At 46.5% G+C, this 23,539-nt stretch overlaps 1 protein-coding gene across 1 annotated transcript in view; it reads left to right on the forward strand.

The window, feature by feature from the left end:
- Positions 1–1,456: 1,456 nt before the first annotated feature.
- ELAVL1 (ELAV like RNA binding protein 1) overlaps positions 1,457–23,539 on the forward strand; it is a 29,874-nt gene continuing 7,791 nt past the window's right edge. Inside the window, exons 1-5 of the mRNA XM_081895943.1 lie at positions 1,457–1,592; positions 13,152–13,341; positions 14,286–14,389; positions 16,615–16,768; positions 17,619–17,844. Coding sequence (XP_081752069.1) covers positions 13,170–13,341; positions 14,286–14,389; positions 16,615–16,768; positions 17,619–17,844 — 656 coding nt within the window. The 5' untranslated portion in view covers positions 1,457–1,592; positions 13,152–13,169. The remainder of the gene's footprint in view (positions 1,593–13,151; positions 13,342–14,285; positions 14,390–16,614; positions 16,769–17,618; positions 17,845–23,539) is intronic.

Genomic DNA, 23,539 nt, shown 5'->3' on the forward strand with positions numbered 1-23,539 from the left:
TTAATTGCTTTTAAAAAGAAAATAACTGTTAGGAAGAGCATGAACCCTAAACGTAACTGCTGCCTTTGAGGGGATCTGGGGAGATCAAAACGAGGCCAAAGCAACCTTGGAATTCATCCTTCCCCCTTTAGCAATGCGAACCCGGAATGTCTCCGTGCAAAGGAGGCGATGTGATCCTCTAGTGCTTTCTTCTTTTTTTCAATTTTCCAATAATTTTTTTAGACAAGCAAACATAAATCCCAGCCTTATTTAAACCAATCTTAGTAACATTGTTAAGTGACTTCCTCGTATCCCCCTGGTTGAATTTCAGTGTATATCATTTTAACAGTTTTCCAAAACCAATATTCTTATAGTTGTTTTTTAGTCGTTTAGTCGTGTCTGACTCTTCGTGACCCCCAGGCAACCAGGCCCTCCTGTCTTCCACTGCCTCCCGCAGTTTGGTCAAACTCATGCTGGTAGCTTCGAGAACACTGTCCCACCATCTCGTCCTCTGTCGTCCCCTTCTCCTTTTGCCTTCCATCTTTCCCAGCATCAGGGTCTTTTCCAGGGAGTCTTCTCATGAGGTGGCCAAATTCTTGGAGCCTCAGCTTCAGGATCTGTCCTTCCAGTGAGCACTCAGGGTTGATTTCTTATAAATATAAATATTCTTATAAAATTAACTTAATCACTTAACAACTTTCTTTCAAATTTGGCATTCAACATATTCATCACATTACATATTTAAATCCTAAGCCTATCTGGTATTTGCAAACTTTTCCAATTAAGTTAACTTAACATATTTAACTAAATAGTCTTTAAATTTCGTCCATTCTTCCTGGTACTCCTCCTCCTTCCAGTCAGGTTGGCTAGCTCTGAAAAAGCCATCATCTTCACCTGCCAATCTTTCCTGTGTTTTCCAATTCTTCACTAACAAAATTCTTGCTAAATAAAAAAATTCCTTCCAGTAGCACCTTAAAGACCAACTAAGTTAGTTCTTGGTATGAGCTTTCGTGTGCATGCACACTTCTTCAGAGACACTGAAACAGAAGTCACCAGACCCTTCTATATAGTGAGAAGGTGGGGAGGGGTATTACTCAGAAGGGTGGTGGGAATGGGTGATTGGCAGATAGCTGTGATGAGCCTGTTGAGGACTCTTAACGACTGCAATAGGTCTTACAGGAAAAAGCAAGGGGTGAGAAGGTGAAAAATGGCTTTGTCATGTATAATGAGATAAGAATCCAATGTCTTTGTTCAGACCAGGTCTCTCCATGGTTTTAAGTTTGGTGATAAGTTGCAATTCAGCAGCTTCTCTTTCCAGTCTATTTCTGAAATTCCTTTGTAGTAAAACAGCTACTTTGAGATCTTGTATAGAATGTCCTGGGAGATTGAAGTGTTCTCCTACTGGTTTCTCTGTCTTGGGATTCTTGCTGCCGTTGTGGCTCCTCTATCCTTTCGTAGCTCTGTCCTCCGGAAGTCAGCGCGCCCTGGCCAGCGGCCGCTCTAGCCGCGCGCATCTCTATGGCCACGCCGCGACCCTCCGACGTCAGACCGGAAGCGGAAGTGCCGGGAAGGAGTCTCGCTGGCGGGCCGCTCCGAGTCTTTTCCTCACTGAGGTAAAAAGGGTTTCCATTTTTTTTCAAGCGCGTTTTCGAGCCCCGGGAATATCTCACGGCCTCCGCCGCCTCTCCTATCGGCGCGGCTTCGGCCTGAAGCCGTGCGCGCGCCGCTCTATCCCATTTCCATGATTATCTAATGCTTTCCCTTCCCCCCCTCCCGCCCTTCAAGCAGCGGGCCCCGCCCCTTTACCGCGCCGTGATCTCGCGAGATCTTGTCAGGGCGGGAGGACGGCTTCCCCCCCTTTCTGCGCAGGCGCGCTGCTCGCTCTTCCCCTCTCTTCCCGCGGCCGTTACTTTGAAAGTGGGCGTGGCCCGAATTCTAGCGCCATGGCAACGGGGGGGGGAAAGGGGGCGGGGATGGAATTCGAATAGGGAGGCCTGGTTGATTTTGTAATAGGCGGGGTGGAGACGTGCGTCGTGACGTCACGGCGATGACGTCATTTTGCACTGTCTAGTTAGTTGCGTGTTCAGTGCAGGTTCCATCCATTATTATTTTTATTAGTAGTAATAGTAGTATACTAATGTAAAAAGGACAAAATACGTAATAAAAATGAAAATGGAGGCCTGGTTGATTTTGTAATGGAGGGGTGGAGACGTGCGTCATGATGTCATGGCTATGATGTCATTTTGCACGGCCTAGTTGCGTGTTCAGTGCAGGTTGCATCCATTATTATTTTTATTATTAGTAGTAGTAGTATACTGATGTAAAAAGGACAAAATACGTAATAAAAATGAAAATGGAGGCCTGGTTGATTTTAAGGAGGCAGGAGAGGGAGACGTGCGTCATGATGTCATGGCTATGATGTCATTTTGCACGGCCTAGTTGCGTGTTCAGTGCAGGTTGCATCCATTATTATTTTTATTAGTAGTAGCAGCAGCAGTATACTGCCCTATACCTGTTGATCTCAGGGAGGTTCGCAACATAAAGTATAAAAAGGACAAAATATGTAATAAAAATGGAAGTCTGGTCGATTTTGAAATAGGCAGGATAGGGAGACATGTGTCGTGATGTCATGCCTATGACGTCATTTTGCACTGCCTAGTTATCTGTGTTCGGTGCAGGTGGCACCCATCATTGTCATCATTACTGTTATTAATATACCATAGTTGTAGACTATGGGAGGCTCACAACATAAAATTAAAATATAAAAAAGACACGATAAACATAAAAACAGAGATAGCCCCCTCTTCCACAGCACAGTGTTGGTTCCAGAGGAATGTTTTTCAACTGGTGTATAAGGAAGGCGGCAGCAGGCAAACCTCCCTGGGGATAGCATCCTGCAAACGGGGAGCCATTAGCCCTATTCCCGGCTAGACCGGTTGAAATGGATAGACCTGACTAAACTGGGTGCATTCATTTCCGTGGTTTTACTCTGAGTACAGCCTATTTTGTACACAGCCTTCCCAAAGCAGACCTGATTCCTGGGCCCTAGAGGTATATGTGCTTTCAGGCCTGACAACTCTTAGGCCTTTTTGACCGTCGAGAGAAAATTTAAAATGCAGATGACATGTAATCATAGAAAATGATACAAATACACTAATGCTCCAGTAAATAGTACAATCGTACTCCAACCCCAAAGGAATTATCTTTGTGGTCAGATGAAAAACTGATGTAGCTGAAAAAAGGTGTTTAGCTTATTTCTCTCCTTTGAAAACTTTTGCATGGCTGACGACAGCAATAAAATCATTTAGAGTTTGGTTACAGGGAAATAAAGAAATGGCTGTTTAGGAGCAGTAGATCTCACCCCTACCTGTGTATTATCACTAATACAAATAAGAAAAAAGTATATATATTATTAATTAATACAAATAAACGTGGGATGGAATTTACTTTGTGTTCCCTCCTGAGTTTTGCAGCCATGCTGAATTCCTAATGCTACAATTACCGAACATAAATTATGTTAAAATCTTTGCTTCTTCCAAAAGCAGGGTAACTGTATAACAGGCGTTACTTTTACCATGATTGCGATAACTTGGTTACAGCTATATTACGTCATGTTATTTTTTCTGCACTTATTTTATTGCTTACATTTTGATGCTTGTTGCTTTTTAGCAATTTTGCATGCACAAAATATACAAACTTATTTGGAAACAACCACTATGGTTTCCACCAGGGACGGCTTTCAGCTTAACAAATGAAGGCTGCCGTTCTAACCATGTCTGCTCAGAAGTCCCATTGAATTCAATGGGCTTTCCAACCAAGTAAGTGGGAAAACAAGCTTTCTCCATCCTCCATGGGACAGCCCATCAGATATTGGAAGATGGCTCTCCTATCTCCTTTCAGTCTCCTCTTTTCCAGGCTAAACATCCCCAGCTCCTTCAACAGTTCCTCATCGGGCTTGGTTTCCAGACCCTTGATCATCTCGGTCTCCCTCCTCTGCCCACCTTGCAGCTTGTCAACATCCTTTTTAAATTGTGTTACCCAGAATTGGATAGAGGATTCCAGGTGGGGTCTTACCATGGCAGAATAGAGAGGCACTAGGACTTCCCCTGATCTGGGTGCAGCCTAGAATAGCAGTCGCTTTTTTTGCTGCTGCATCACACGGTGGGCTCACGTTCCGTTTGCGGTCCACCGAGACCCCCAGATCCTTTTTATGGGTCTAGCTAGGTGTCCCCCGTCCTATATTTGCACATCTGGTTCTTCCAGCCTAAGTGCAGAACCTGACCCTTGTCCCTGCGGAAATTCATTTTGTTAGCTTGCACCCAGTTCTCTTAAGGTAATTTTGAATCCCGATTCTGTCTTCTGTGGCGTTGGCTACCCCTCCCGAATAAGTGAATTTTATTATTTCGGTCACAGACCGGTTCCAGCCCACATACGATATTAAGGAAGTCATAGAACACAATAGGGATACAGTGGTGCCTCGCAAGACGAAATTAATTCGTTCCGCAAGTCTTTTCGTCTTGCGAGTTTTTCGTCTTGCGAAGCACGGTTTCCCATAGGAATGCATTAAAAATCAATTAATGCGTTCCTATGGAAACCGAACCGCCTTCAGACCAGGTCTGGGGACAGTCTGTCCCCCGACCTCTTCTGAAGGCTGGCGGGGGCGAAAGTCTTTGCTTCCCCCCCGCCTGCCTTTCCGGGACAGCGGAGACTTTTCCGCTGTCCCGGGGCGATCTTAAAATGCTGGCGGGCGGCAGCGAAGCCTTTGCTGCCGCCCGCCAGCATTTTAAGATCGCCCCGGACAGCGGAAAAGTCCTCCGCTGTCCCGGGGGCTTTTAAAATGCTGGCGGTCCCCGAGATTTCCCTATGGGCTTTCGTCTTGCGATGCAAGCCCATAGGGAAAATCGTCTAGCGAAGCGTCGCAAAAACCGAAAAACCCTTTCGTCTTGCGGGTTTTTCGTCTTGCGAGGCATTCGTCTTGCGGGGCACCACTGTACTTTTGAATTTGCAATTAGGTATAACAGGGACAATGCAGATATAGCAACAGTAAAAAATATATAAATTAAAACTTAGTCACTAACATATAACCTGAAATTATCATTTAAAATCTTAATCATTATGATAGCACAGTTTGTTCCCTAAGATTTATGGCAATCACACAGAATTTGGCTACCCATAATGTGATCTCAGGATTCTTGTCCTCTACCAGGGATTTTAGACACTGGCTACCAGTTTGATGTCGCCCGCAAATTTATAAAGACGATGAACAACAACCGGCCCAGACAGAACCATATGGACCCCACTGGTCATTTTTTCCAAGGATGTTGAGGAACCAGTAATGAACACGCTTTGGGTTCGGTCAGTCAACATCCCAGAACTGGACACAGTATCCCAGGTGTGGTCTGACCAATGCAGAATAAATAGGGACTAGGACTATTTATAGGCAGAATATATTTATAGGCAGAATAAATAGGGACGCGGGTGGCGCTGTGGGTTAAACCACAGAGCCTAGGACTTGCCGATCAGAAGGTCGGCGGTTCGAATCCCCGTGATGGGGTGAGTTCCCGTTGTTCGGTCCCTGCTCCTGCCAACCTAGCAGTTCGAAAGCGCGTCAAAGTGCAAGTAGATAAATAGGTACCACTCCGGCGGGAAGGTAAATGGCGTTTCCGTGCGCTGCTCTGGTTCGCCGGAAGCGGCTTAGTCCTGCTGGCCACATGACCCGGAAGCTGTACGCCGGCTGCCTCGGCCAGTAAAGCGAGATGAGCGCTGCAACCCCAGAGTCAGTCACGACTGGATCTAACGGTCAGGGGTCCCTTTACCTTTACCACTTCTGAGGATGCAGCCTAGAATAGCGTTAGCTCTGAACAAACTACAGTTCCCAGAGAGGAAGCCATGATTGTTTTATACAGAATGGTCCTGCTCCGAATGTATAGTGCAGGCATAGGCAAACTTGGCCCTCCAGATGTTTTGAGACTACAATCCCCATCATCCCTGACCACCGGTCCTGTTAGCTAGGGATAATGGGAGTTGTAGTCGCAAAACATCTGGAGGACTGAGTTTGCCTATGTCTGGTATATGGCCCATGGGTCCTGAAAGCTTACATTGGGTTGTACTATGGACATAATAATAAATTTCCTTAAGAGATTTCAAACCAGCACTGGTAGATTCAGATCTTCTAAAGAGCCTTAAAGCATCCGAATAATTATCTTGCACATCCTTGTTGTCCAAATGTTATTTATCTAAGCTGTTTCACCACACCTGTGTTCCTGCGATAGAGATCTTTTAAAGGAAATGGAGGGGGGGAAATGTTTTAATCGGCCTTTTCTAGCCACGGCAGGCAGCTTTCTTTCCCTTCCAATATCTCAATTATGCCTCAGATCATATGAGCAGGGTTCTAGCGCGCATGACTCAATTAATTACTTTTAATTAGATTTTCTAAAAAAGAAGTCACTTTTTAGGTTATTTGCCCTTACAGGGATTTAAAAAAGCCCCAATACCACCAACGAACAATTAATGTCTTACAAAATTGTATAGTTTCATCTATGATGATGGTAGGAAAATAATACAGTACCAGCCTGTGCGTAATGTGATGAAACGAACCATTTAATCAATGCAAGCCAACCTTTAAAAAAGGGCCGGTTTCCTATAAGGGTTTGAGCTTTCTCACGTCACCCATAATCTCTGGGGCATCTAAATACAGTCTTTTTACACAGTCTACAGACCTGTAGGTATAGGGCGCTATGCAAATTTAAATAATAATCATTATATTATGATGTTTTACTGAAAATCATTTTTCTTTTTTGCAGAGGGGAAGGGTTGCGTGTGCACGTGGGCAGAGCAGACATACCACATTTTTTTTTAATTTTTTAAAAAAACGTGGGCTCCGGATGATTACTGTTAGGCCTGTGTAATCCGTGTTTTATGATTATTTTTAACGCATTTAAATGCTTGCGTGTTGACGCTCCGCCGGAAAAAGAGGTTGGTGGGGAGTGTTGTTTTTTAACCCACAAAAAGCCTCGGGTTTCACGCCCGCTGCAAACGTAACGTGTGAACGCGCGTCCCGCGGGGAGATGGTTCGGAGCGCGTGACTGCTGGGGGAAAAAAAAGCGCGCAGCCACGCCCCAAAAAAAGGTGGGGAGCAGGAGGAGGAGGGCGGCCCTCTGCGCATGCGCGGGCGCGAAGACGAGCCGCCGCTCGGCGAGCGTCCGTTTTTTCCCCCCTCCCTCCCCCACAGCGCGCCTTTAACCGGCGCGGCGGCCGTCCAATGGGCTCGCCGGGCGCACGCGCCGCGTCCAATGAGCGTCGGCGGGCGGGCGTCGGGGTGGGCGTGGCCGCTGCCGGAGCCCGCCTCCCTCCCTCCCTCCCTCTGCTGCTGCTTCTGCCGACTGAGGGAGCGGAGCGGCTCGTCGCGCGGCCGGAGGGACCCTCAGCTTCGTCGGCCCGCCGCCTCGCCTCGCCCCAGCCCTCCTTCCCCGCTTCGTCGTCCCCGTCCCCCCCCCCCGGACGTCGTCAGGTGAGGCCGCCGCCTCCGCCGCTGAGGGAAGAGGCGGTTGGTCGGAGGAGGAGGAGGAGGCCGCGGCGGCGAGAGTGAGAGCGGGCCAGGCTCGCCTTGCGGCCTGCGCGGCCGGTGACGCAGGAGGGGGCGGGGCCTGCGCGGAGGGGGCGGGGCCGCGGAGAACGTGGGCAGCGCCCTCCCCCCCTCTTTCTCTCCCACCCCCCCTCCCCAAAAAAGAGAGAAAGAAAGGCACGAGGGAGGGGAGGGGAGCGCGGAGTCTTTTGTTAGGGCGGGGAAGGGAGGCAGGGCGGCCTGCCAGGCTGGTCGCAGCGGTGGATGATCATATTATTATTATCATCATCATATTATTATTATCATTATTATTATTATTGTCATATTATGATTGCAGCTGTTATTATATTATTACAATTATTATTATTATTATCATCATCATCTTATTATTATTGTCATCATATTATGATTGGAGCTGTTATTATATTATTACAATTATTATTATTATCATCACCATCATCATATTATTATTATTATTATTGTCATCATATGATTGGAGCTGTTATTATATTATTACAATTATTATTATTATCATCATATTATTATCGCAGCAGTGGATAATCATATTACCATAATATTATCATAATCTTTTTATTATTGTCATCATCATATGATTGCAGTGCTGGATGATCATATTATTACTGTCAGCAGCATCATCATATTATGATTGCAGTGGTGGATGATCATATTATTATAGCCAGCGTCAGCATCATCAGCATATTATTATTATTATTATTATTATTATTATTATTATTGATTGCTATTGTTGTCTTTAGGCTTCTGCTTTTTGCAAGGAGGACCAGCCTTGCTGCTTTTGCAAACGGGGGGGGGGGTGTTAGGGGGGGTGCAGGAAAATCAGAGTCGCGGTTGCCATCTAAATCCGTCACATTCAAACCCCTCCCCCACCACCAATGGCAAACCCAGGTTTATTATCGAAATTTGCACAGAAGAAATCAAAGTTGCGTTTCCGGCTGAATTTGGGTGTGTGTGCAGGGAGTCACGGTTGTGATTGAAATCGTACACACACACACACACCCCACACAGCAATCAGGTTTATTATCAAAATTTGCAGTGAGCAAAATCAAAGTTGAGTTTTCAGCTGGATTCTTTTTGCAGGGGAGGGCGGGTTGGGGTGGAACCCGCTTGAAGCTTCCGTTGTGTTGGAGATGTTTCAATGGCTTTCGTTTGATTTGCAGCTGGAAGTCTGTAAATTTTGATAATAAACCTGATTTGCAATTTTGCGGCGGGGGTGTTGGATGATTTTGATGGCAGCTTGTTCCCTCGCAGGGAAGGAATTTGAGCATAGTGCGAGCCAATTGCAATAGCAGCAGTGGGGTTTCGTCCCAGCTGCTTGGAGCAGACCTATTGGAATAATACATGAGTGGAAGTTTAATCTACCCTGAGTAAGAATATCATTTGGCACAACCCAAAGGCTTGGCCTTTTTGAGGCCTTACTGTGTACACATGCACAGGTGAGCATTTCAGGTGCGCACACACACATTATTGACAGACAACAGCTTTGCAAGGTTCAGCTCAGACACTGAGGTCCAGGTCCAGGGGCCTTCTGGCGGTTCCCTCACTGTGAGAAGCGAAGTTATAGAGAACCAGGCAGAGGGCCTTCTCAGTGGTGGCACCTGCTCTGTGGAACGCCATCCCATCAGATGTCAAGGCAATAAGCGATTATATTTTAAAAGACATCTGAAGGCAGCCCTGTTTAGGGATGTTTTTAACGCTTAATGCTGTATTGTGTTTTTAATATTTGGTTGGAAGCCACCCAGAGTGGCTGGGGAAACCCAGCCAGATGGGTGAGGTATAAATAATAAACTATTACTTGTACTGTATTAAATCTAAGAAACCATTCCTTAAGATGAGGAAAATAAAGGGGAAATGGTAAACATTGTTCAAAGTGCATCTCAGTAATCCTTACGGGGCCCTATGAGGTAGGTCAGTATTCGTATTGCTAAGCTAAAAATGTGCTTCATTCTAAGCCACCCAACTAAAAACAACAATATGCAGCATTTATGTTGGGTTTTGAAGTGCTCAAAATTGCTTCCTAGTGATCCTTCAGTTTTAAATGAGTGTATTTTATGTTGTTTTACTATGCAAGCCAGTTTGGGAGGAAGAAAATATAAATATAAATATAAACACACACACACACACACACACACACAATCAACTACTACAGCAGTGGTTTGAAACAGATGTTTAGAGCATTGCACTGTTTGCAATACACTCCTCTCTCATTTTATCCTCACGGCAGCCCTGTAAGTTGGGTTACGCCAAGACAGGATAGTTAATGTAGTGCCCTCTAGGTTTCGTTGGTCTACAACTCGCAGGTGCTCCAGCAGCCAGCAGGGTCAGTGGTCAGTCAGGGTTCATGATATCAAGGGGTCACCGTGTTGCTTCTCCTGGGCTGAGAGAGAGTAACTGATGCAGGTCCATCCAGGAAACTTCCTGACTAGTCTCCCTGAACGTGGGTCTCCACCCTTTTCTGGTGATTTGCTCCTTTCTCTTTGGGATGTATGAATATAGTTGAAGCAAATATGATGGAACTGACAAATATAGTTAAAGTTGAGGAAGGGTACAACAGGATTAATATATTTATTCAAATAATCAGTCTGTTTTTGCCTATACAGGAATTTAAATGCCCTAAAATACATTGGTATTTCCATTTTGAGATGAGGGGAAGAAGCAGGAATACCAAAGCAGCAGATTGAGAATTAGCGAGCGGCAGAATTTCAAGTTTCTAACGTGGAGTGGTTTCCTTCACTGAAAGGCTTCTTCTGTTTAATCGTGCATTTTGTCCATCATCGGCTCCAGTGATTTTCACTTCCTCTTTCTCACCCTTGAGCATGAAACGAGCTTTTGTGCACTGGGAGATTGATGTGAATTAGCCCTGGTTCCGTAGCGTGCGTGTGTATTTGTACTGAATGGAGAAGGAAATGACGACTCCAAAGTGATGCCTCAGATTGACAGGTTCACCTGGAAATCATTACGGCCAGGAAGTTCTTGTTTTAAATCTCAATTTGTTTGCTCTTATCGGGTACGCTAGGCTTGAACAAGCTGAGACGGCCTGACCTCTTTTCTTCCTTGTTTCCTTTCAGAGGATCAGAGTATGCTATTAGACAAGGACTGTCAAGACTGGTTCCTTTGGAGCTAGTGCTGGGGGGGGGGGTCTAATTTAAGCGCTTTGCCAAGAGAAACAACCAAAAGGGAGAAGGTCCCTAAGAGTATGAGAAACAGCAGACAAAAGCATGGGAAACAAACAAACAAAAACCCTAGTGAGAGGCAAAATAACAGGCTATCTCATTGTTATAAATTGATGGGTTTGGAGAAATGTTTGTTACACAACAGTGGCTACTACTTATATATGTTCATTCTACTTTTTATATCACAGTATTTGGGGTTTGGGGGGCTTCTGTGATTTTTGCCAAAAGGAGCTACCTAGAGATGTGATGGTCCTGCTTCAGGCTGTGAAGTTGGCTCAGGAATATTGTAGGCAGAACTAAAATTCTCTCCTCCAAACCTTCTCTGCTGTGGGAGATGCGTTCTAGCCCACCTGACTCATCTGGGAACTTGGAGTGCTGCTGACCACCTAAAAAGAAAAGCGGTGGAGAGGCATACTCTGGTTCCTCTCTGCTCCCCACTTTACTGCTTAACGGCCATGTCCCACCACAAGGCGGGTGTAGGATTGGAACCTTTGCTTTAAGAGAGACATCCAGGGCAAAAACGGCTGGGGGGTGATTAATTGCCTCTCCTGGAGGCCACTTTTCTGTGGATATTGCACGCCTCACACAGCATCTCCCCCCCCCCCCATTGCTCTCCTTCAGCTGGAAGTGAGATTGAGCTGGTAGGAAGCATTTAGGCAGAACTGCTGCCTCAATGCAGGACATCTCTGTGAGAGCTCCCAGGCCTGGTAACTCAAAGAAGGGAGAAGGTAATGTGCAACCCAGCATAGAGCTGGTGCAGGTGCCATGGTTCATCGTGGTGGGCAGAAGACGGGGGAACTAAACACTCCCTCTGACCTTCCTCCCAGGCAAATTGCTGCATGCCCTCCCTTCTGCAACTTCCCCTTCATTTGGTGCTATGGCTACTACCAGCTTTGGTGAAGAAAACTCCTAAATCTTTGCACATTTGCATACAGAAACCACCATGTTGCTGCTGCTGCTGCTGCTGTTTGCAGCATCTGTCTGTCTTGAGAGACAATGGAGTGCGCCTCGTGGGTTGAAGTCAACCCGCAGCGTTAGCAACACTGAAGGGGACTCCCCCCCCCCCCATGGTGTAAGCCTGGGCAGCGTGTGTGGAGGTCCTGGACTGCCCAGACGACAAGACCTCCCTCCTGGCCTCATTGGCGGCATCCGAAGGAAAGCAGAGCAATGTGTTTGGCAGTAGCTTGGCTGCAGGTGTTGCCAGGAGGCGGCACGCAAGAAGATATCCAACCTTCTTAAGAGTCTCTACTCCAGATTTGTGTCGGGTTTACTCCTTAGCCTTTTCTTCCAATATTCTGCAAGGCTGCGAAGGGTTAGGATCAAAAGTTTTCTTCTCCTAGATGGGCTCGTTTTCTAAGTTGACAAGCCCAAGAAGGCCCCTTCTTCTTTTAAACATTTTAAAGTGTGTCGTCGAGGGTCCTCCATCAACCCTCTTAACACCCCCATGAATATACAATTTCTGGACCCTAATCAAGGCTGATGGGGACGCGGGTGGCGCTGTGGGTAAAAGCCTCAGCGCCTAGGGCTTGCCGATCGAAAGGTTGGCTGTTCGAATCCCCGTGGCGGAGTGCGCTCCCGTTGCTCGGTCCCAGCGCCTGCCAACCTAGCAGTTCGAAAGCACCCTTGGGTGCAAGTAGATAAACAGGGACCGCTTTCTAGCGGGAAGGTAAATGGCGTTTCCGTGTGCGGCTCTGGCTCGCCAGAGCAGCGATGTCACGCTGGCCACGTGACCCGGAAGTGTCTTTGGACAGCGCTGGCCCCTGGCCTCTTGAGTGAGATGGGCGCACAACCCCAGAGTCTGGCAAGACTGGCCCGTACGGGCAGGGGTACCTTTACCTTTTAATCAAGGCTGATACTGTTTTTCCTGCTGCCTGGCTGGCCTGTTGGCAGCCTGGCAGCCCCAGATTAGTTGTATTCACTGTGACTCATCACCATCCTTTGGATTGTCCTGAATACCACCGTTTGGCAGCCAAGCCCCCAACCAAAAGTCCTGCTTGGATGCAGCCTGGCTCACCTGCTGAGGAAGGCTGTGTGGTGATCGATGATATCGTCATTTATCCATTTGAGACCACCTTACTGGAATAGCGGCCCTGGTGGCTTGCAGCGCAGTCAGATGTGCAGTACACAGGTCTGTGCTCAGCTCTGCACTTTGCTTGATGTGGTGATTGAGGGCGGTACGCGAGTCAGCCACCTCGATGGAGATGTTAGGGGCCAACATGGTGCCCAGAAATCTCCGCTTTGTTGCAATTGGACCCGTGTCAGTAGCATAATGCGCCCGGCCCCATGGGAATTTCAAACACTGGGTCAGTCGCATGCTGCTCCTCCTCCCGGTTTTCTTTCTTTTTAACCACATGAACCTGCAGAGCTGAACAATTTGTATTTTTTCTCCCTTTTGGCAGATTTCTTTTCTAATTAAAATGTCTAATGGTTATGAAGATCACATGGCTGAAGACTGCAGGGACGATATCGGGAGGACAAACTTAATTGTGAACTACCTTCCTCAGAACATGACCCAGGATGAATTACGGAGCCTGTTCTGCAGCATTGGGGAAGTTGAATCCGCCAAGCTTATTCGAGACAAAGTGGCAGGTAAAAATAAGACTTAGCCTGTCCTGAAACACAGGACACCCTCTGCCCCCCACTTACTTGTATCGCACTTGTGCTTGACCACATTTATGCGAAATAAACAAACAGATTGGACTTACCTTCTCGGGACTGTGAGTGAGGGAAGGGGCCATGGCACCTTTGAAGCCCGCAAGCCTTGAAATTGCTGGAGGGGAGGAGACTGCAGGGGGCCTCTCCCAGCGCCTTGGCTTGGCTTCCGACTGCCTGCTTGTCTGCCTTCTGGCTGGGGCAGCACAGACGCTCTTGCCCATCCATGGCAACACTGGAGGTGGGGAGAGGACGTACTGTAGTGGCAGCTGCTTTCGGCTGCCCTCCCCGCCCTTTTGCCCTGCTTGCCACCGGATGCCATGGCCTGGGTGGCTCAGCAGCCTCAGGGTGGAGCCTTTGTGCACTCGGAGCGGCCCAATATCCCGCTTGGGAATGAGGTGCCCGCTCTGCCTCTCCTGGCCCTGGTTTGGGCAGAGGGGAGGGGACGAGAAGGTCAACCTGCCTAGCCCAGCCTCATCCCCCTGATGATCGCCTGGTCCACCTCACTCCCTGCTACTGCCTCTCTGCATCCCGGGGGAGAGTTGCCAGCTTCCAAGCCTCCCTACTCCAAAGGCTGTGCACACTGTCTCTCCCCTTCCTTCCTGCACGCCCTCCCTGTTAAAGTGGGGTTGCTCCCTACTGTATGCGATTTCACTTGCGTAATCCCCACGTAAGTGGTCCTCATTTTCTGAAACTCCTATAGTGCAGTTTTTTACGTGGCTTTTTTTGCCATTCATATGCAAAATAAACCAGGTCCCTAATTAGTACAGATAAGGAGTGCTTCGTTTTAACGGGTGTTGAAGCAAAGTGGTTCTCCTCTGCCACCTCCCCGCTTACTTTCAAGAAGGCTGTGTTTAATTAATTAACCTTCATCCCTGTAGGTCACAGCTTGGGTTACGGCTTTGTGAACTACGTCACAGCAAAAGATGCCGAAAGAGCCATAAACACGCTGAATGGCTTGCGACTCCAGTCCAAAACTATCAAGGTAAAAGTGACTCAACTGTGGCTAGCAGGAGTCAGTCTTCATCTAGAATTTTTGCTTATTTTTGACTGTCCAACCCTTTTCTCTCCCCCCCCCTCCGCCCCCTACAATGGTCATGAATGTATATTTTTAAAATGTTTTATGTTACATTATTGTTTCATTAGTCTTGAACTCAATGGACAGGGAGGCAGTGTATACATGTTCAATAAAAATGTGCAAACCTGAATTCTAGCAGAGCAGATTTATTAGTCAGTTGCAGGAGAAACAGCCAATAATTGTGTGACATTTAAAAGTGGACACATTTATTAAACCTACTTAATCATACACGATGTGAACGATGAAGAGAGAGAGAGAGTGTGTACATTATATCATTTTTTACATATTGTACTGTATTTTAATATAATCAATAGCATGCAAGACATTTTGGCTGATTAATTTCATGTTTCAAGTTGGTTGGTTAAAACTATGCAAGTTTGCTTATGAGAAACCGTAGTTCTAGAGGGGAAAGCTTAGTTCAGGACCGCGTAATACCTCAAGGACTGCCTCTCTCCATATGAAGACCCGGACCCTCAGATCATCTTCTGGGGCACTTCTTTGCATGCCTCTTCCTCAAGAGGGTGGCAGCACGAGAGCAGGGCCTTCTCTGCAGTGGCTCCCTGTCTTTGGAATGCTCTCTCCAGGGAGGTTTGCCTGGCGCCTTCATTATACACCTTTAGACGCCAGGCAAAAACGTTCCTCTTTAAAAAAGGTCTTTGGTTGATTTGATTGACAACCTATACCCTCTTAAAATGCATTATTGGGTGGTTGTTGTTTTTATTTTGATTATGTAGTTTGTGGTTTTACATTCTGCTTTTATCTTGTGAACCGCCCTGAGACCTTCAGGTATAGGGTGGTATATAAATTCAATTAACAACAGCAACACTAGTAATTCACATGCATGTGTCATAGCAGGTATAATCATGGACGAGTCATTTCCCTTCTCGTGAGGAAAAGCCTCTTTTAAGATGGCACTGCCATGCATTAATTTTATAAGCAGTGACTAAACGGTGGGGGAACATTTGATTCGTTTTAAAGTGCTGATGTACGAATCTAACCAATTAGTGGCCTCAACCCTCCAGCCCTAAATGTGATATCTATGTGTGCGCCTGTCGCCTTTGTGGAAGGGGAGATGTTAAAGGCAGCACAGCGGTCGGGCGTAGCTCTCTACCAGCTGCATGGCTCACAAGACAAAAGGGACAAGCCACGGGTCAGGGAAGAAGTGAGGGGGGGGGAATAAGTGAGGGGGTGGCCTGACCTGCCTCCCAATCTGAGCAACACAGCTGTCGCTGCTTTGAGAGTCGAATCGCGTGACTGCGTGTGCTGGCGGCCGCGCACCCATGAATGAGCTGCTTGTATCCTTCCAAGCGTCGCTCGCTCTCTTGGCTTACCAAAGCCTCGCTGGGAGGAGGTTGTCAGATGAGAAAGCTAACCCTGACTTTTAATTGCTGCATTGTAGTCTTGCCTCTGAATAGAAGTGTGTTCCAAGAGCTGCATAGGGAGCAAATTGTGTACAGGGCCAAAGGGGCACACCCAGGAAGGTTCTTAAAGGCTTGCCCAAGGGTCATTTTTATGTGTGATTAGCTCTGTGCCATTAGTTCCCATGCCCATATTTATGCTCTCTTAAAAACAACAGCCCTGCAGGCATTCAGTCTGTTGCTTCGCGGCACAGCTCGGATTTAGGCAATTTCAATTACCTTTGTGGTAGAGTTTAGAAGCCCTGAGCATACCATCCGTACAGAAATTGCACCTGCTGCTTTTCTTCCTGCCCCAAATTTGAACGCTCAAGTTTGAACAGCTTGGTGCCCGATCTCTGGGAGGTAGAGGGGCGAGGTTGCTGCAGCTCCAGACCCGCTGGCGGGGGCACCAGAGTGGTTCCGCCCATGTGTTTGTTGCGTTGAACCACCTCCACCTTGCCCCTCCCAATAAGCAGCAGTAACACGTCCAGCTGGCGGTCAGGTGAGGGGGAAATGGCCTCAGCATACTACCTGCCACTGTTGTTGCAAGTGACCTTATCCAAGTCCTCATTGCGGGACAGATGGCTACCCCAAAAAGGGGTAGAAGTTGGGCCAAACTGCAGGGATGATCTCATTAGCAACTGCAAAAGAAGGAGGCCGAATTGATGCTAGAACTTCTGGAGGGACCCTTGATGAATTCACATGCCCAACCAGTGGTTTTCCTTTTCCTTTTAGGTTTCATATGCTCGCCCAAGCTCTGAGGTTATCAAAGACGCAAACCTGTACATTAGCGGACTGCCGCGGACAATGACACAGAAAGATGTTGAGGACATGTTTTCACGGTTTGGACGCATTATCAACTCGCGCGTGCTGGTTGACCAAACTACAGGTGTGAAAGGCGGCAATGGTTTTGTTTTAGAAGCTCTGGAGTTTTGACTCGCTCCTTTTGCACAAGAGTGGCTATCACATTTGTCACTTGGAAACTCTTCCCCCCCCTTCCCCCTCTCACTCTTACCTTAGCTAGCAGGGCGGTATGGCTACAGTTTGTGGAGGTGGCCAGCACCCCAGCTCCCCTTAATAATTCACTCAGCTTGTGAGCACTTTCCCCTAGTGATGACTCTCCATGACTGGAACAGATTTGCTGTTTCAGAGATCCCTCCATTGGACATCTCGAACCATGAACCTCCTTAAGGCGATTTGCATAGCTTTTGAACTCTTGTCCAGGTTAGGTGGTTGACCAAATACGATTCCACCCTCACTCAACAAGCGCTTTGATCTTGTTCGTTTTGGGAGCCCTTCCAAGATCCTGAACAACAACATGTGCTCTCTCTAGGAACTTGCCTCTGCCAAAGTCAAGTTAAGCGAGTGTTTTATATCTCCCATCAAAGTCCACAAAGCGGGACACGCTTAACATTTCTGGTTGCACAGAGATTTCCGTAGCACTCTTCTAGCGCCTGTGCACTGCTCAGGGTGAAAACATTTTAAAACCATGTTATAAAATACTGTAAGAAGTGCATCAAAAACGCCAGCTGCCGATATAGAAGATGAGATTTATGGAAGGTACTTAGGCAGTTGGATTGTCTTTGCCGGCTGGCAAAAGGCAGCCAGATGGAGGTTGGTTTCTGTTACTCCTCCCCCCCCCATTGCTGTGCAGCCTTGTTCCAGGCAACCTGGGCACATTTTAGGGGGGAGCGGAGGAGACGCACTTAACTCTGTGTTCTTGTCGCTTCGGTTTCAAGGTCTGTCCAGAGGGGTGGCTTTCATCCGGTTCGACAAGCGCTCGGAAGCCGAAGAGGCCATTTCGAACTTCAACGGCCACAAGCCCCCCGGCTCCTCTGAACCAATCACGGTGAAGTTCGCCGCCAACCCCAACCAGAACAAAAACGTAGCACTGCTGTCGCAGCTGTACCACTCCCCGGCCAGACGGTTCGGGGGCCCCGTCCACCACCAGGCTCAGAGATTCAGGTAGGTTAGGAAGAGCTGACATGGTTGGAGGTCTGTGCTGTGTGTTGCGCTCTCTCTCTCTCTCTCTCTCTCTCTTCCTCTGCCTCTCTTGGTTTTGCTTTGTTTTTTGTTTTTTTGTTTTTTGTTTTAAAATCATTACTGCTCATCACCAGGCGAAACACTTCCAGTAGATAGTTAAAGGGAGAGGAGTAAAACACCGACATAAATGTTAATCCGTTCCAAAATACTAGGGTTAACAGAATGTGAAGAGCTTTTGTTCCGATAATTAGTCAATAAAGACCACTTTTCTTGGAATACTTCTTGTTGCCTACCTTCATACAGCCTAATCCTACTGTGTTTTATCTAATTATATTGCCCAGGGTATTCCATGCTAGCTAAGCCTTTATATCAGCCGTAGGTAGCGTTATATTGGATATCCCAAAAAGGAGGGGTCGCAATAGGATTCAATGTAAAATTTGTATCCAGTGATTTCTGTTATTACTTTAACCAACTCTTTCCCAATATTTCTTGACAGTTCACGTGGAACCCATCAGCTTGGTCCCAATTGCACCTCCAACTTCTTCCATTAGATTTTTTTTTTTTAAAGTTCATTCTGTATAACTTTAGAGAGTTCTGAAAAAAAAAAGATCTTTCAAAATTAATGGCAGTTGAGTGCTTCTGTCCCCTCAAATGAATATGTATCCCCACGGTATGTCAGTAATCATTGTTGATGTCCATTTCTTTTCTTCTTTCTGTTCCATCAGATTTCTCTCTTCTTATCTCACTCCCTCCCCCCCTCAAAAAAATAGAATTTAATTAACTAGAGGATTAAAAAGCCTTCCAGGGCCTCCCCGTCCCCACCCACCCCGGTTAATAAAGATTGAAAATTTGTCTGTCTGATCTGATGCTTCACAACAGTGTGTCAAAAGATGACATTTTAAAAAAAAAATCTGCAAGAATGGGGTGGTCTGGTACTTGATTGTAATGAACTTATTTCTCATATGGTGCAATTCCAGTACCGCTAAAACAGTATTCTGAAGCATGTACCTGTTCCTTTTCATAGTCTAAAATTGCCGAAGCAAGTTTTTTGTTTTGTTTTGCTTAAAAGGCTTCTTGTCATTTTAAAAACAACTTGTTCTTTTTAATGGCCGTGTGCAGCTGCGTTTAATGGGTTCTACACCTGCGCAGAGCCTCATTCGGGAACATTCCAGGCCAGAGTTGTTCTGCTACTTGGTACTGCTTTCCTAACTAAAAATAGTGCTCCAGGTAGTTTATAGAAGTATAAAAAATACATATTGTAAGGCTGGGGGTGGAGGAGCAGGCAATTTAAATAAAACCAGATTGCAGTAACCTCAGCTCTGGTTCCGAGATCTAAAATGCATGCCCCGCAGTCCTGATTACGGCTAATAAGAGAGCAACAAATCGTTTAAGACCTTTTAAGAACCCTCAAACGAACTTTGCCTGCCTGTGGGTTGGCACCCCAAATAAAGCCGCAGGTTTGCAGGTAGTTGTTGCAGACTGGCAATGAAAAAGGAAAAGCAATGGTTGGTTCTGCAGTTGAGGTTATAATGCGCATCCCATGCGGAACAGCGCTAAAAGGGAAGAGGGTATGCAGTTAAGACACTTTCCCGGGAAACGTGTGCACGTGTCCTTTGTAATAAAGTGTATTAATCTAAGACTTCCGAACTGAGGGAGGAATACTGAGCGCTTAAGTTAGATCAGTACGTTTAATTTTGGGGGAAGCAGGTTGGAGACAGGAATGCGACTTAATAAAGAAAAGTAGAGTGGAGACTCCTGCTCTCATGAGAAAAGATCACATTGCTGCTTTGACAGATAGGACCCCCTTGTCTGGTAAGGCAGGCGTAATTAGGAAACCTTTCCCCATCCCCTGCTTACAACCCAAAAAGAAAAAAGTCCAAATTCGGCATGCCACATAACGGCATTCCTTTACTAATGCCCAAGCTCTCATCTTTCCAATAATAGTTTTGTGTTTAAAATAGAAATAAAGGAGAGATTCACGCAGCCTAAGCCCGGAATTTGATGCACGCCTGCCAGGGAAGAAGTTCCGTTGAATTCGAAGCGAAATGCATAATATCATTGTGCTGCTTGCATTGTATCTACTTTCTGCCTAAGACTGACCCTCTGATTTCAGCCGCACTTAACTGCAGCAGAATGGTGGACTGTGCCAGGTTAACATGGCACAGACCACCCTGGGCAGTTACCTTTGCCTCTTGAGGACCTAAGGCCTAGATCTTTTTAATAGCTGGGTTTGCCCTGCGCCCCAAAAGAAGCTGCTGGAGAAACCTAACTTCTTTTGCCTCGTGTAGTGTTAGGAATTGGGATTCTGTTCAGATATTTCTGAAACTTAAAACTTACCAGCCAGGTCTAGGGAGTAACATACTTTTAACAGGCTACAAACTCATCCCTTGTACTGTGGTTTGTTTTCGTTTTTTGATAGTTATTTCCCCCCCCCCCCTTAAACCATTCTTCACACTTTCCCGCTTTCCTTTCCCGTTCAGTTCTTACAAAAGCCATCTATCTGATTACTGTTTTTGTTTTTAAAGTGTTCTCGGCACATCGGTGTTCTTGCTTCTAAAAAAAGATAGTGCTTGAAAAGCTCCATTTCTTAAGTAGCAGATAAAATTTTCACTCATTCTTCTCGTTGCATAATTAAAAGATTGATAAGCTCCCCCTATTGATAAATGTTTCCTATATTGATGATATATACATATATTATTATTTTCTGTCTAACACTAGTTTCATAAATTTAGCTGCTGCTTTTTACTTGCTGACCAATTTAATATGTGCTTTATTTGCATCTGTTCCTGATCCAAAAGACCTAAGTCAGTCTAAAAAACAAAATTAGAATAGAACTTTCCTTGTAGCTGGTGGAAAGAGTATATAATCTCTTATCTCAAGGTTCAATAGCCTTCACCTTGTCTTTGAAACTTCACAATAATGGATACAGTCATCTCCGCCATACATAATACCCCTTGAAGGTTTTTCCTTCACTTTCTCATTTGGCAAAACCTGTTGCGCTAGCCCTAGTGTGTAGTGTAGCAGTGCAGTTCTGCAGTCCAGAACGGAATTGCAGTTCCCTCAGTTTTTCCTTTATGATGTCATTGGTCACAAGCCTCATTTGGGAGAAAATAAATAAATCCTCAACTTGGAGCTGGCTGTCTCCTTGCATAAGCCGGAGAGCAGATACATAGGCAAAGCTGCCACCTAGTCCAGCACTGTCTACTCTGACTGGCAGTGGCTGTAGCAGAGAGGGACCACATCCAGCTCTTGCTACCTGAGTTAAATGGGAAATTGACCCTGAAACCCAGTGTGTTCGAAGCATGCCCCCCATTTAACCACATCCTAGTACAAATGAGAGCAGTTCCCCTTTCTGCGTCTAGCCCCCTTTGCACACCAGAGTGATTGAGGAAAGGGACGGATAGCAAGTACAAACAGGCTGGCTATGAGCCGATTTCTGTTTGTGGGCCTCTCGGATGTGGCCGCTCTTTGACTTCCTGGGAATCTCATTCATGGTTACTGGTCTTCTTGAGGAGCCATGAAAATCTTTAAAGTGGTGCCGGGCGTCCTTCGGAGGACAGCATGAGAATTTGCTTTTACCCTGTCAAAAAGTCCCACAGAAATACTAGCAGTTCCTTAATTGTTGATAAAAGTACCATTCACTAAAGTTCAAGCCCGTAATGTGGGCCAAGTCCTACAACCTGTAAGTTTCTTCCAGAAAAGACAAATCAATAATAATGCAGACAAGTCACTCCTTCTGTTGAGTGGGGAATGAGCTAGCAAGATCTCTCACTCCTCTTAGCCTGCTGAGTCCCGCCCAGCACTGCTAAACCAGCTACTTTTAAAAAAACCCTTTTAAAAACCATTAATACGTAGTTCATTCTTCAAAAGACTTAATAGCAGCAGGTAATAAGCAACAGTTCAGTTCATAACTTGCTCTGTTTGGGGTATAATTTTTCCCTTGGAAAGCTAGTTATATCCTCTGTATCTACAGCAGTTGACTTTCGAGAACCTCATTTACCACAACTTAGGCATACACACACTTTTGGAAACAAAACAAAACCCTAGTCGTGCTGTCAAGATGGCCCTCTCCTAATTTACTGTTCCTTCTGGTTTTTTGGGTTTCTTATTTCACTTGCTTATGTGTCCTTTTTTGTTGGTTGTTGTTTTTTTTAAAGTCCTTACTCATTTTTCACACGATGCTTGTTGTAAACTCCTTCTTAGTAGTTGCTTCCTCAGTGAATCCCTTGCATGTTTTTCTTTTTAATTTCTCCAAAAGTGTAGAGTCAGATGGGTATCTTTCAGAATTCTTGTCGTAGAATTCTTGTCACATGTTAAATAAATACATGTTCTTCTATCTGCCTGTACTCAGCCTCTTCCATGTAAGATGATGGTCCCCACCCCCCCAAAAAAACAAGACAACCACCTGTGTTAATGTTTCTGACAGTGCTACAGCCCTAAACGTTGACTGTAACTGGCTCGGGGTCGGAACCAGTGGCTCAATTCAGATGATATGTCAAGCTATGGTGTGGCAGGGCCCAGAACAAAACACTTTTAAATGCAACCTTCCCTTTCTCATGTTTGCCATGTCTGAATCTGGGGGGCGGTGGTTAGAGCTTTCCTCCTGAGCCTCGTTCTGAAATGCCTATTTCTGGTTTTGGAGGGGAAGCGCTCACCACAGCCTGTCGGCGTCAGTGTATCCACACGTCATGGCTAACCCAGATGGGAAACAGAAGGGAATCCGCCCAAGGGAGAGGAGAAGGGATCGTGTCTATCGGTGGCTCAGTCGCAATCCTCCAGACTGGAGGATCATCTGAACTGATCCTTAGCGGCAAACGGTGGCCATATTGTATGGGCCTAGTGCCTTGAATAATTACTTGGCTAAGCAATTCTCTATGCTCCTCTTAAGAACAAGGTGTGTAGCGATACCCCCCCAAAAAAACCCCCTGCAGTGCTACTCTTCCACAACCAAATAGTTGCTAGCCGCTGTGCCCTTTGGTTTTGCTTCATAAAGGATGCATTCTTTTGTCTTGTCAGAAAAAGCAGTCCTACATAACCTGTTTTTGTTTTTAGAAAAGCACACAGTGATCATATGCTCTGCAGGTTCAGGTGGTCAAGCCCAGGGGGGTCGCTTTGCAGATAACCCAGGCCACCGAGAGGGAGGGAGAATAAGTAGCGGTGAGAAAGTCACGGACGAACTGAAAGGGGAACGAGCCCTTTGTGCTGTGTGCTAGAAAGATGCCAGGCCTAACAGCAGAGCGTTTCCTTTCACGTTATTGGGAAGGGGGTGGCCAGTACGGCAGAGTTGCTAGGGAAGGAGGATGAGAGCCTTAATATCTCCCTGTGCGTCTAGCTCCACTTGCTTCATTCCCGACCACTGAACACTCTGAACCAAGAGGTCGCTTGGCTCAAATGGCAGATCTAAGTCGTAGGAATGTATGATGTAGAAGGGGCCAGAAAGCCCGCCCAAAGCCCTTTTGCCCAATGCCACTTGAGGAGACAGACCGCTGGGGTCCGCAAGGGGGCAAGGCACAAGCCCTTTGCCAAGGGTGTCTCCACATCACCCTCTGACATCGCTGACAGGACTGTAAGCCTGACAACGCGCAGGGCACAGCCTCCGAAAAATGTCTGTGCAAGCCCTGCTGGTGTGGGTGGTAGCAGCTTGAGTGCAATTTGTGCCCAGCCTGCTCCGGTTCAT

This window comes from Podarcis melisellensis (assembly GCF_964234715.1).
Source record: "Podarcis melisellensis genome assembly, chromosome: 18".
In the NCBI taxonomy this organism is placed as follows: Eukaryota; Metazoa; Chordata; class Lepidosauria; order Squamata; family Lacertidae; genus Podarcis; species Podarcis melisellensis.